The following is a 13035-nucleotide window of genomic DNA, read 5'->3' as shown; positions in this document are numbered from 1 at the left end:
GATATAGCAAGAGTGACAACAAGAGCCTGATGATGAGGTTATAACCTAGAAACCTGCTGCTCAATACGACAAATTTAGGATCACAGACAGAAACAGGTAATCTTATGCCATTTTAATATGTATCAATGACTAAGGTCTCTTGAATTAGAGTACAAGTAATTGGGAAAACATTGCTGTAAATACGATATACATGCAATAAAAACGAAATACAACAATAACAAGAAATGCAATAAAAAGCTAATACATCCACCACCTAATCAACGAGAAAATACTTTTTCCCCTAGTTGTCCTAGTTGTCCATATTAGGGAAAAATATCCGTCTTCCTGGAAATAATTCCCTAAATGGTGAAACTTTACATGTAGTACTAGTACCCAGTAACAACATGTCAAAAATTAACATTCGTGCATGCTATGGTTTTCACTTTATTGACCATATTTCACAAATTGTTGGAAATACAGAAATCTTGATCAAGCAAAAGTTAAAGACCTCAAAAAATACATCTTTTTAGTAATTACAATATTTTCCCCATCTCTAACGGTATTGAAGTAAATTTAAATAATTAATATCAAATTTTAAATTCCTATTTTATTAACCTAGATACTTGTTAAACCTAACGTTATTTAGATTTAATTGAAAATCCAATCAGACAAATAGAAATGTTCAAATACAAATATATTCTTGGGGGAAATATCTAACCGAATTTCCAAGGTAACCATAGTAACTCTGGATTCCTAAGATACCAAACTACATTATAAACATTGAAAATACCATCTTAAAATACATAGTTAAGCTTGGTGAATCTGAACCACAGAGTCACACATAGCTAAAAATGCTGTTCGCGATTAAGTTGACTACAGAATAAACCGCGTCCCCCAATAGTTGGTAATAAACGTGCTGATTCATGTGTAGTGAATGTATAAACAATACCCCGTCACAGCAAACCTGCAGACTAAGCCAATTTCCATTTGTCTCATTGGATTTGCAAATAAATATATTTAAATAACGTTAGGTTTAACAAGTGTTTAGTTTTCTGCTACAGGGAGGATTGTAAAATGTTTTTTATCTAAAATACTAATAGTTTATTATAAAATAAAAGTTGTATTAAAAGATATCCGTAAAGAAGCAAACTACAGCAGTGTTTTTATTCTCCATTAGAATAACATGGGAATTTTAAATTAATTGTTAATTTTAATTTTCCTCAATAACCGTTAGAGATAGGGCAAATATTGTCATTGCTAAGAAGGTGTATTTTTTGTGTTCTTCAACTTTTTTTTTCTTTCAGTCACCCGACAAAGTTGGCTTCCTTTCACTGTTAATAGTACACAAAGCTGCTAATCGCTGCATTTACTTACTTTGTAGCACGGTTTATACTTTGTAGCACGGTTTATACTTTGTCGTACGGTTTATACTTTGGCGCTCATCAGAATTCCAACCAAACAGCACAAAACAGCGTGGTTTTATTATGCACGCAATCTGTGTACGCTTGGAAATAGGTTGGCAACACTTAAGACTACGATCAGCTGATTGACTATTATGACCATCGACATATAAAACTAACTGGATCGGCTGCTAGGCTCCGCGACCCGAGCCAACGACCGGGGTTGCGTTTTAGATTTTGCAGGCGTCATGTGGGATTAAGCGTCTCGCTGCGCCACATCTTAGCATTGTCGCGGCCAGGACGATGCACTTTATCCAGCCCTTTACTCTCTACTAAAACGATGTAAGGCATTTTAATAATCAATTTACATGAACTTTTGTACAAGTAATAAAAGTGTAAAAATAACCCTGTAAATAACCGAGTTTTTTTAGTTAATAATTACAACAATTAATAAATATTAACTGACGGTGGATATTTCACACTGAGGTTCCTTAACAAATATAATTTAAATTCCGATTTTAATTTTTTATGATGGAATCTATATAAATATAGATTAGATACAAATAAGTTATCGTTGGTGTTGCACCTTATTACAGCCGTATTCAATTTAATTGATGTCTTAACTGTATAAGTTTTGCTTTTTCTGTCTGGATTCCAAAATGTTCGTTTATGCTAAGACAATGATAACTCATTTTAGTAAAACATTTGTTCAGCAAACCATCATGAATCGTTACGATTTACGTTGTTCATGTATCAATAGTTCGTGGCCTATTTTGGTAATTTGTATTATAAATTACCAATCTAAATCGTCTAATAGTACTTCATTTCATATTGTAAGCCGTCATTTTGACAGCATTTCGGGTCATCTTCGGTCTAAGCAAATATAAATTGTTATGATAAAATTGTATGATTTTGAGAAAGATTTCAAATACTAATTTTATATGTACTTGTTATGCTTGAAGCGTTGCAAATTCCTTAATTAAGTTCTGTATTTTTGTGTGTATGTCTATTGCTAACGCATTAGTGTCCTTTTTCTCAATGTCACGAAAAAAAGGTAATGAAAATGTCAACCCGAATAAAGTGTTAAATGGTGAGGTTGAGGCAATACTTTAAATACTTTTAGCCATTGTGGAACTAACTTTCAACTATAGACTTGCCTTAGTGATATGCCTCATAGATCTAGGCCTATAAAGCTCTTTTTAGTTTAATCATTGGATTTAACATATGGACCAACACGAGCCGCGTGACATTTAATTGCGAAGCATTTGTTTTGGCTTGAAACTGTCAGATACTGTATTTGCGAAGGTTTATTGGGTAATAGTTTTGCCATAATCTGAAAATATGCAAACCAACTGCTGTTCTTAATATAAGAAGGTTTCAACTGACTACTATAAGAGCCCCGTGCGTGAAACGGGCACACAGCTGGTAAAAGTAATAAAATATTACAATTAAGAAACCTTTACGACTTTGTTCTTTCTTCACTTACTACTCTAACGAAACCAATTATGTTTCAATGTTACAATACAAAATAGTTTATGTTAAAATGGGTTTTATCAGTTTCTCGTAAAATACCAAATATTCTGGGGTAAGGTATTAGGTATTAGTAAGAACGAGGTTAGATTGTACAAGAACATTTTATTTAGGAAACTTTGTAAAACAAAGAAACATATTTAGCCTAAACATTGCTAAAAAGAATAAGCTTATTTAATTTCTGCCGCATACCAAGCTTTGACAGAGAAGCTTCTGCTGTTTTACGCTTAGAAATGCTGTGGCATATAATTTTGTTAAGCATAATACCAATTAATTTGATTAATTTCATGTCATGGCTTTCCTCGCCAAATTCATTATTACCTTTATGATTAAGAAAAACGTTACCAGCAAAGGTTCTACATGCTAACAAAATAGTTTTTGAGGGAGGTTTTTGTAACACGCACGTGCGCCCAAGGTCAAGTGTCGAAGACACGGTTTCGCGCGCTATATCCCACATGCTGCCTTCAATTTGCCCATGCGGCAACCCCGATACACTCCTGTATTGGCTCGGAAAGTTCTACACGACCCTTACGGCCTGCGCGCAATCCAGTTAGTTTTATATGTCGATGATTATGACTACGATATAACCTGTCATTTCGTGTCAATAATTTATATTATATTTTCGTTCAACGCTTGGTTTGAACATAACCTGAAGTGTAGCATTTGAAAGATGAATTATAAGTGGGCCCAACATGTTTAAAAATAATGAACTCTGTGAAAGTGATTGTAAATATAATGGTAGACCAGAAATAGCAGAAACTGAAAACCTGTTTCATTAAACCTGTTACATAAATAATCAAGAAGGGAGTATGAACGAGCATACAAACTGTTTTCCTCTTGGCGCGTAAGTAAGTTACAAAACTGTCAGAAAATGTTTTATTGGCCTATTTTGAAGAACAATCTATTTGTTTATTATGTGTTTATACTGATTATTACTGTTTATACCTGTCTTGAAAATAAGTAACTCTTAAAGATACTACTACTACAATCAGATGGTGCAGTATTATTTCCCATTCCGTTCATGGCATGGGTTTAACCTAACCTAAAAACGTGTTGTATAGTGTTTGAAAGACTAATTATTTATATGCTTTATAGTGACTGTAGGAAAAATATAATGTGTAACACGAGTGCAAAAGGCCTTTGCTGCACTCTAGATCATTCCGCACCCGCCTGCGGCTCGTGATTAAACATTGCTCTCGTGTGCAGCAAAGTGCCACTTTGCTCACTAGTTACACAAATAACTATTTTACAACATTTCTGTACGAGATTTTCAATGATCGGTAAAATACAATCAAAAAATTGAAATTTGGTCACCTTTTTCCAAGATGGCGGCCGTAGCACAGTATGCATAAATGTTTATTTTTATGTTGTTACAGGGTACAAGTACTACACATATTCAAAGTTTCTCCGTTTAGGGGATTATTTCCACTTAAAACCCTAAAATGATCGGACTATAGACTGAAGAAGCCCGAAGAAGTACTAACAACAAATGAGTCCTAGAGTTATATATTTTTCTAAAAGGAATGACCAGTGAAACCTTCAACACAACCACTTAACATTTAAGCACAAACATTATGCCACAGATTTAACCACGAACTAATCATATTCTGCTATCCAAGCATACACCACAAAACCACTGATTAACCAAATGTTGACCATAATCTACAATGGAACCAAGGATAAGCCTACTAGTGTCTTTGGGGGGCTTCTTGTAAATGAATTTAACTAAAACACTTCACATCGACCACAATTAAATTAATGTTCAGTATACTGAATTTGAATTAACTTACTGTTAAAACACCTATAAATACATATAAACCAGAATTTGTTCGCATGTCATCCTGCGATAAATTACGAGGCTACATCGTATCTAGCATCACATCCAGTCACAAATATAAGAGAAGTTTTGGCGGGAAATGCAAAATTTATTTCATTTTTGAATCACTTTGTTGCTAAATTTAAAAAATAAGTTATTGGTTGGTCTAGATATTTTAACAAAACTTATTTGCTCCTTTTGAAGTGTAATAAGCCAGAAGTGGTTGAATATCTTGCTATGTACAACGTCTAGATTAATTCAATTTGCGGTATTTTGCAGCGTATGATTGAAAGAGGACAGGCTTTGACAAACTGCGCGAAACTGTTAATAATTTGATTAGTGGATGTCCTTTGATGTTACCCATGCCCGTGGATTGACCTCCCGTGGACAAAAACATTGTACTGCATCTGAGTGCCTCTTTGGTTCAACTTCAGAGCTGTAACTTCATTATGTCAACAAAAAAAACTAATAGTTCACCTGTATCACAAAAGAAACCCTTTCATAGTGGATTATTTGTAATAATGTGTATCAAAGTTGGCGTGATGTATTAATCCAACTTGTAAAAAGTGGGTTTGATATCTATAAATAGGCCTACCCCCGCCGTAGCAAACCTGCAGACTAAGCGAATTTACATTTGTCTGAATTGATTTTCAATTAAATGTATTTAATTAACATTGAGTACCTAAAACCTTGCTGCTACAGGGGGGGGTTAAAAATTGTATTTTTAGTAAAATAATAATAATTTAGTGTAAAATAAATAAATTACGAAGTTTCATTAAAATATATCAAAAACAAAGCAAACTACAACATTTTACAATATTCTCCTTACGAATAACATAGGAATTTTAAAATAACAATTTTTTGAATTTTTCTTTGTAACCAATAGTTGTACAAAAACACTTTGATATACTAAATTATTTTTTTCAAACTCTTTAAAAAGGTTTAGAGAGAAATTGTGAAATTTTGTGTTTAGAGGGTGAAAAACTAGAAAAACCTATTTTTACCCCGTAAAACCCCGTTTCCGTGGTCCAGTCATGCTGGTTCACGAACTCATTAAAGTTTATCCCGCCTTACACCTTCAAACCAAATTTCATCAAAATCTGACAAAAATTACTCAAGTTATCGTGATCACGGACACATACATATATAAAAATTTGGACGAATGGTGTTTTTGGCCTCTGGGGACATCAAAATGAAAAAGTAAATCGGTCCCGGGCCTAGGTCTTGCCATGCCACCTATGGTAATAGCTACTTTCCCTATAGGGAAATTCGCTAAAATAGGCCATTTCGCACCAAAAGCTAAAATTAAGATGTTTCGAGTACTAGATTGTAAATCGTAAATTAAAAATATGAGCAAAATGATTTTATTAGGGTTTATAATGTATTAAATATCACATAACGCGATGAAACTTGGTTTTTGTTTAAATAGGTAAATATTTGCTGAACAGTGACAGCAATGTAAGTAGTGAAGTTGCCACTAATATGTGGTTAATACCTAATAAATATTGTTATGTGTTGGTGGTTAAGAGAATGTTTTAACTAATTGCATTGAAGATAATTTTTTGTTCCCAAATTGGAATGCCATTAGTTCCAGGCGAATATTACATTATATTTGCGCTCAAAGCATTTTGTAATATGTTATTAGAAAGTTGTCTATAGACAAATATGTTAATAACAGGCATATAAGTTCTGAAATTGTGGGAGAATATACCCTTGACTACACCACTGCTAACGATGTTGTAGTGTTGTAGGTTATAATTTTATATACTTGAAATGAATTAGGCATTAATAATTGTAACATTATCCATGTAACTGACGTTATGACTAAATTAATGACTGTAGAGACGTCTTATAACACTTAAAACATATATTTACGCTTATACTGTTACTCACAAGACGGTAAATATACAAAAAAGATGATAAGTGGTGATCGATTTCGATTGGACACTCCAATCATCATCAGACCCATTTGGCGAATGACCACTTACTATCTTTTTTGTATATTTACCGTCTTGTGAGTAACAGTATAAACGTAAATATATGTTTTAAGTGTTATAAGACGTTTCTTTTATTTACTTTCCGTAAATTTATTAACACGTACAATGCTGATCAAGAAGTTAGTTTGTATAAATATGGCATCCTTTGTTGACATTATGGGACAAACCTTTTTTTTATTTTCATGGCTGATTTTTTTTATTAAAAAACATAATCTTCACATTAATAAACATAGTATTTACTATTATTATATAAATGTTTTGCTATATTTAAAAATAGTTAACGTAACTAAAAGAGTTAAAGAGTTGACATAAAACAGAAAGAACTTTCTATTAATCAACTTTCTATTAATTAACTGCAAACCTTTCTTTATAAATAATAATATAATGACACTTCCAAGTATTTATATTTTTAATAATTTAGTCTATGTTAAACAAAACATTACAAATTTTACTCAATACATAACCACTCAACTAGACAATCAAACAACCTGTACATCCCACCAGTTAGACTTTCAAAATTCACAAAAAGCCATAAATATTTACAATTACAACTTTTCAATAAACTTCCCATTCCATTTAGAGATATTGATAACATAAACCTTTTCAAATCAACATTATCAAGATGGCTAATTAGCAAAGCCTTTTTTTCTATAGATGATTTTTTAAACACAAATATTTACTCTGAACTCTTAACACTATTGGCCACTAGGAGGCAGCCTGCATGATCAAAAATCTTTTTACAAATTTCCTGAATATTTACAAATTGTTTAGTTTTGAAGCATTATTTACTTAAGTTTTTTATAAATTTGTGTAAGAGCATTCAATCTTAGAATTTTAAATTTAAATATTAGGCCTGTATGTACATTTTATGCAACAAAATGTTCAATGCTTCTAAGGATGATATAGATTTAAGCATGATGTCATATTTGTGTCCTGATTTCTGACGTTGTCTATTGTAATTTTATGTTGCTGAATGACAATAAAGATTATTATTATTATTATTATTATTATTATTATTATTATTATTATTATTATTATTATTATTATTATTATTATTATTATTATTATTATTATTATTATTATTATTATTAATCCTTAATTCCCACTAAGCGTTATTCTTTAGTTATCGGTTAGTCATCATACTTTCTCTTGGTTCCCTGGATTTCTATCTCTGTACATTTTTCCTACTTCACATAATGGTACATTTTCTAATGTTTTTCTAATGAACTTTCTTAATAATGAACCAATAAAAACCGACTGATTTTTCACTACATTTATTTGATTGTTGATAGTAGGAGAAACGAAAAGTTCTAGACGTGTTTGAAAATTCTTCTAGACTATTAATCAAACAAAGTACCATGGGACAAAGTATTACTTGATGATGCTTAATTTGTTTTGAATATGAAAAATGCATATGTATATTGTTTGTCAAAATCAATACTCATGTTATGGCATAGAATATACATATGTGTACTTACATAGAAACGAATTGCACTATCCAAAACTTAAGAATCGATTTTACTAAAAAATAAATAATTTCACAAATTACTAAACGAGATATAGGTTACGACAACAGTCAAGTATTACACGTGGAGCCAACAAAAATACATCCAGCAACAATAAACAGTACAACAGCTGATATATTTACAGCCAGTTTTACCAACTATTTTCAATCGTACACAACGTTGTTTACCCATTTTGTTTACTCTTTATATTTTGGATTTAAAATCTGGAGCGCGGCAAAGAAAAACAGTGGAGAAATTTGCGTAAACAGTGTTAAACTCGCTATAAAAATAGCCGTTTTGCCAGTAATACAAATAACGCTTTATTTAGGGAAAACTATTTGATAACATGTCGTATTTTCACATAAGTCTACAGTTAGGATGTGCTTTTAGAATCTACCATTTACACACGTATAAAATTAGAAAAACAGGATCTGTAAGAGTTTAAAACAAATCTCGCAAAATTAGCCTATTCATTAATTGTTTAAGATCATTAATATAACTTAGGATTTTAATTACTTCTTTCAATAAAAGACACACATTTTGACAACTAAGACAGGTTATATTAAATTATATCTGTTCTATTTCTTATACAAGAATATTATTCACACATCTTGCTTGAACAAACTCTATTTTCAAACTAAACTAATGTTTACAAAAACATCTGACAACAAACATATTTAAACACATGATAAAAGAACAGACTTAATACAACATCCCGCTTCAAGATGTCCACATCTTTATGAACCTCAGTACCGCCTCGGTTTCTTAATGGACCTTCCGTAACGGGTTACTGTGCCAGCTCCTGGACGATCACGTGAGTTGCATGGACGATTAAGGACCATGGATGAACAGTTTGAAAGAATTCCATCTCCTCCGTAGTACGGTGCAGGAACTAAGAACTTCCTGTTTCGGCGAATAGTTCTCTTGTCAGTTTCCACAAGGTAGGAACGTGGTTCGTTCAATTTCCTGACTACCTTACCGTGTCGACGTAGATCTGTGATCCATACCATGCTTCCAACTTCTAATTCACTTAAACCACTCGCTCCATGTCGTTTATCAAATTGTATTTTGTACTTATTCTGGTACTTATTCTCCCTCTCAAGAAAATTCTTATTTTCCACAGGATTTCCAACCAAAGTAGATGGAAGATTGTCTCTTAATTTCCTTCCAAACATAAGTTCAGATGGGGAAAAGCCGGTTTCAAGAGGTGAGGTCCGGTAAGAAAGTAGGGCAAGTTCAAATTTATCCTTGTTTTTCTTCATTAGCCCTTTTGCTACTTTCACAGCTGCTTCAGCTGCCCCATTTCCCTGATGGTGGTGGGGACTACTTCTGAATGTGGAGAACCCCCACTCCTTTGCAAACAATTTAAATTCACTTGAGTCAATATGGTGAAATTGTGTCCCACTATCTGAATAAACACGTTGAGGAATTCCAAAACGTGAAAATGTGGTTTTGCAAACCCGAATCACATCTGAAGCCCTCATTCGATGCATTTCCTCGACTTCAAAGTATCTTGAGTAGTGATCCACGATAACCATATACCACTTGTCTTCGTGTTTGAACAAGTCAACAGACACATTTTGCCACGGGTAATCCGGGACAGTTCTCGGAATCAATGGTTCACTGTGATTAGTTGAGTTCTGAATACACACTGGACACGATTTGATTTTCCTTTCTATTTCTTGAGAAATTCCAGGCCACCACATGGTTCCCAAAGCACGTTTCCTTGTTTTTGTGATTCCCAAGTGTCCACTGTGAAGCCTCTCGAGCATTTCCGCTCGTAGTTCTTGAGGTATTATCATCCGAGTTCCTCGAAGCAATAGCCCATCAATACAACTTAACTCGTCTTTCACATTAAAGTACTCTTGAATCTCATTAGGTAAACTTGATTTTACAGGCCATTCGTCTAAAATTTGTAACTTAAGTTGTGCACAGATTGGATCTCTCATTTGTGAGTGAAGTACCTTTGTCACATTTTCATCTGTAGTGTTTATACTAATCAGACTGATTTCGTGGACGAAGGCTTCCACTTCTTCGGTCAATTCGCCATCTTCGTCAGCCGGAATAGGACTTCTTGATAGTAGATCTGCTATGGCAAGGTCTTTTCCTGGGGTCCAGGTCATGCGATAATCGTATCTCATCATACGCATTCGGAACCGCTGTAGCCTCGGTGAGAGCTCGTCCAAATTTTGTGTTTTGAAAATTGAGACAAGCGGTTTGTGGTCGGTCTCAATTGTGTACATTTTACCCATCAGGAAACATTTCAAACGGTCACTTGCCCATGTGCACGCAAGCGCTTCTCTCTCAATGTTACTATAGTTTTCTTCAGCAGGCGTTAGAGTCCGAGATATATATGCCACAGGTTTCTTGTTTTCTCCTTCAACTTGAAGTAAAACCGCTCCAAGACCTTTTTTTGAAGCATCGCAAGAAAGAATCGAGGGTTTTTGCGGATCGTAAACAGTCAAACATGGCTCTGATGATAAAATCTGTTTTACTGTGACAAAAGCGTTTTCTTGAGCTGGTCCCCAAAGGAAATCGTTTTTAGTCTTTAACAAGCTCGTAATTGGCTCCAAAATCTCACTGCGGTTCGGAATAAATTTTGCCAGAAAAGTGATCATGCCCATGAATCTTTGTACTTCATTAGCGTTTCTTGGAGCTGGTAAGTCCACAATCGCTTGTACCTTGCTTGGATCAGGCTTGATTCCGTCCTTAGACAGCACAAACCCCAGAAATGTCACAGTCTTCTTGCAGAACTCCGACTTCTGCTTATTCAAGGTGATTCCATTAGCTTGCACTCTCTCTAGAACGGCCCTAAGACACTCGTCGTGTTCTTCTTTCGTTCTTCCCCATATCAGACAGTCGTCAATGTGCACTAAACAGTTCTTTGCCCCTTCTAAAGCTTTTGACATGCGGCGCTGAAACTCTTCAGGAGCGGACGTAATTCCAAAAGGTAACTTACGGAATTTATACCTCCCAAAAGGGGTGATAAATGTTGTGTAATCTTGTGACTCCTCTGCAAGGTTCAGTTGCCAGAACCCGGAATTCGCATCGATCTTGCTGAAGTACTTGGCTCCCGCGATCTCGGCCAATGAAAGTTCGATCTTTGGGATAGGATAAAACCGACGTTTCACACTGTTGTTGAGTTTGGATAGGTCTACGCAGATCCTAACCCCACCTCCCTTTTTTGCGCAAACTACCATTGGTGCGCACCAATCAGTCGCGTGTTCAACTGGAACAATCACTCCTTTCTCAAGCATATCGTCTAACTGCTCTTTCACCTTGGTTTTTAAAGGTATTGGTACAACCCTGGGGGTGGATATAGCGTAAGGAACTGCATTCTCCTTCATTTCAATCTTGTACTCTCCTTTCATATTTCCCAGCCCTTGAAATAAATTAGGATACTTAGTAGCCCAGTCAATATCATGTGAATCTACAGAAAAAATTCTCCTCACCAGGTTCAGCTCTTCACAGGAACCTCTGCTAAGAAGTGGAACAGTGATCTCCTCAGAAATATACGCAAGATCATAAACTGATACACCCTTATGTTCAAGCTTTAGCCTTAAAGTTCCCAAAATATTGATTCGTTCTTTCTTCTTTGCGCTAAACACAGGGGATTTGCACTTTCCTAGAGGCAGAGTCTTAATAAAATCACCAAGATCTCCTACTGGAATCATGGTTACATCAGCTGCTGTGTCAAGTTTAAATTTTATAAGACCTAAATCTTGGTTTCCACAGCTTGCTTTTACCTCCTGGACCCAGGCTTTGTCACTGCTGTCTATATTCCCTATGAAAATCTCAGGAACCTGTTGATAACCACTGTCTGAATCTTGCTGTTCGATTTCCTTAACAACGTTTTTGTTTTTTCTCATCCACTTTTCGCGGGAGGGACAACATCGAAAAAAATGTCCAATCTCGGAACATTTGTCACATTTGGCTTTCCTAGCAGGGCATTCGGCCAGTGATCCGTGCCAGTTATAACCACATTTCCTGCACTTTTTTCTCATAGCATCCTCGGTGAATTTCTGTTCACCAGCTCTTTCAGACAGACTTGTTTTACCGACTTGTATTGACGTTTGATTCACCATAAAAACATTAGTATTGGCGAGCTCACGTTTTTGGCGTTCTAGCTCCTCGTGTTGGCGCAAGGTATTAATCGCCTTCTCCAGAGTCAATTGAGAGTCCAGCTGGAGTCTATCACTTAGAGCCTCATCTTTCATACCAATAATGAGGACCAGAAGCACCATCTCATCGTTCAGTTCACCCCATGCACACGTTTTTGCAAGACCATGCAAATCTGTTATGAATTTTTCAGATGGATCACTCCCTTGCTTGTGTCTCAGAAATTTTGTTCTCTCATAAATGATATTTCGTCTTGGCACAAAGTATGCATCAAAGGCCCGAAGAGCCTCGTCATAAGTATTCGGTTTTGGTGAAAACGAATCGAAAATATCTTCACTCCTACTACCCATTGTAAACAAAAGTACATCGATTTGCCGAGCGTCGTAAGTGCTATCTAGACCGCACCCCCGTCTGTACCTTTGAAAGCGATTCCTCCAGGAATGCCACTCATTCGGAGTAAAAGAGAAGGTATCTGGAGTTGGTAACGTCAGATTTATCATAGGAGTAGGAGTACACATTACTGCATTATTTTCTCGGTTTGTCTGTCCCAATGCAAAACCTAGTGACTCACCTTCAGTCTTTCTAGAATCCCTTTCTGACATGTAGTTGAATTCACTTTGGGCATCCTCCTCATTGTCCTCATACCTTTGCCTACGAGTATTTCGTTTTTTTCTGCCCTTACTTGACAT

General features: G+C 35.0%; 1 protein-coding gene across 1 annotated transcript; it reads right to left on the bottom strand.

Annotated features, from left to right (window-relative positions):
* Positions 1-8973: 8973 nt before the first annotated feature.
* LOC128998856 (uncharacterized protein K02A2.6-like) lies at positions 8974-13035 on the bottom strand. Its single transcript, XM_054425213.1, has 2 exons — positions 10507-13035; positions 8974-10404 (listed from the first exon to the last, which is right to left on the bottom strand). Exons 1-2 carry the CDS (start codon positions 13033-13035, stop codon positions 8974-8976), a joined length of 3960 nt encoding a protein of 1319 aa, XP_054281188.1.

This window comes from Macrosteles quadrilineatus, unplaced genomic scaffold (assembly GCF_028750875.1).
Source record: "Macrosteles quadrilineatus isolate MER2022 unplaced genomic scaffold, UCM_ALF_1.0 Scaffold_7__1_contigs__length_78375512, whole genome shotgun sequence".
Lineage (NCBI taxonomy): Eukaryota > Metazoa > Arthropoda > Insecta > Hemiptera > Cicadellidae > Macrosteles > Macrosteles quadrilineatus.
Note: the sequence above shows the minus strand (reverse complement) of the source record. Positions and strands in the feature narration are given on the sequence as shown.

Excerpts from the sequence above, each read along its gene's own strand:
- LOC128998856 (XM_054425213.1), bottom strand. The coding sequence starts at position 13,035 with ATGTCAAGTAAGGGCAGAAAAAAACGAAATACTCGTAGGCAAAGGTAT. Across the intron at positions 10,405-10,506 it reads AAGCGCTTGCGTGCACATGG|CTCTCACCGAGGCTACAGCG; the intron begins GCAAGTGACCGT and ends AATTTGGACGAG.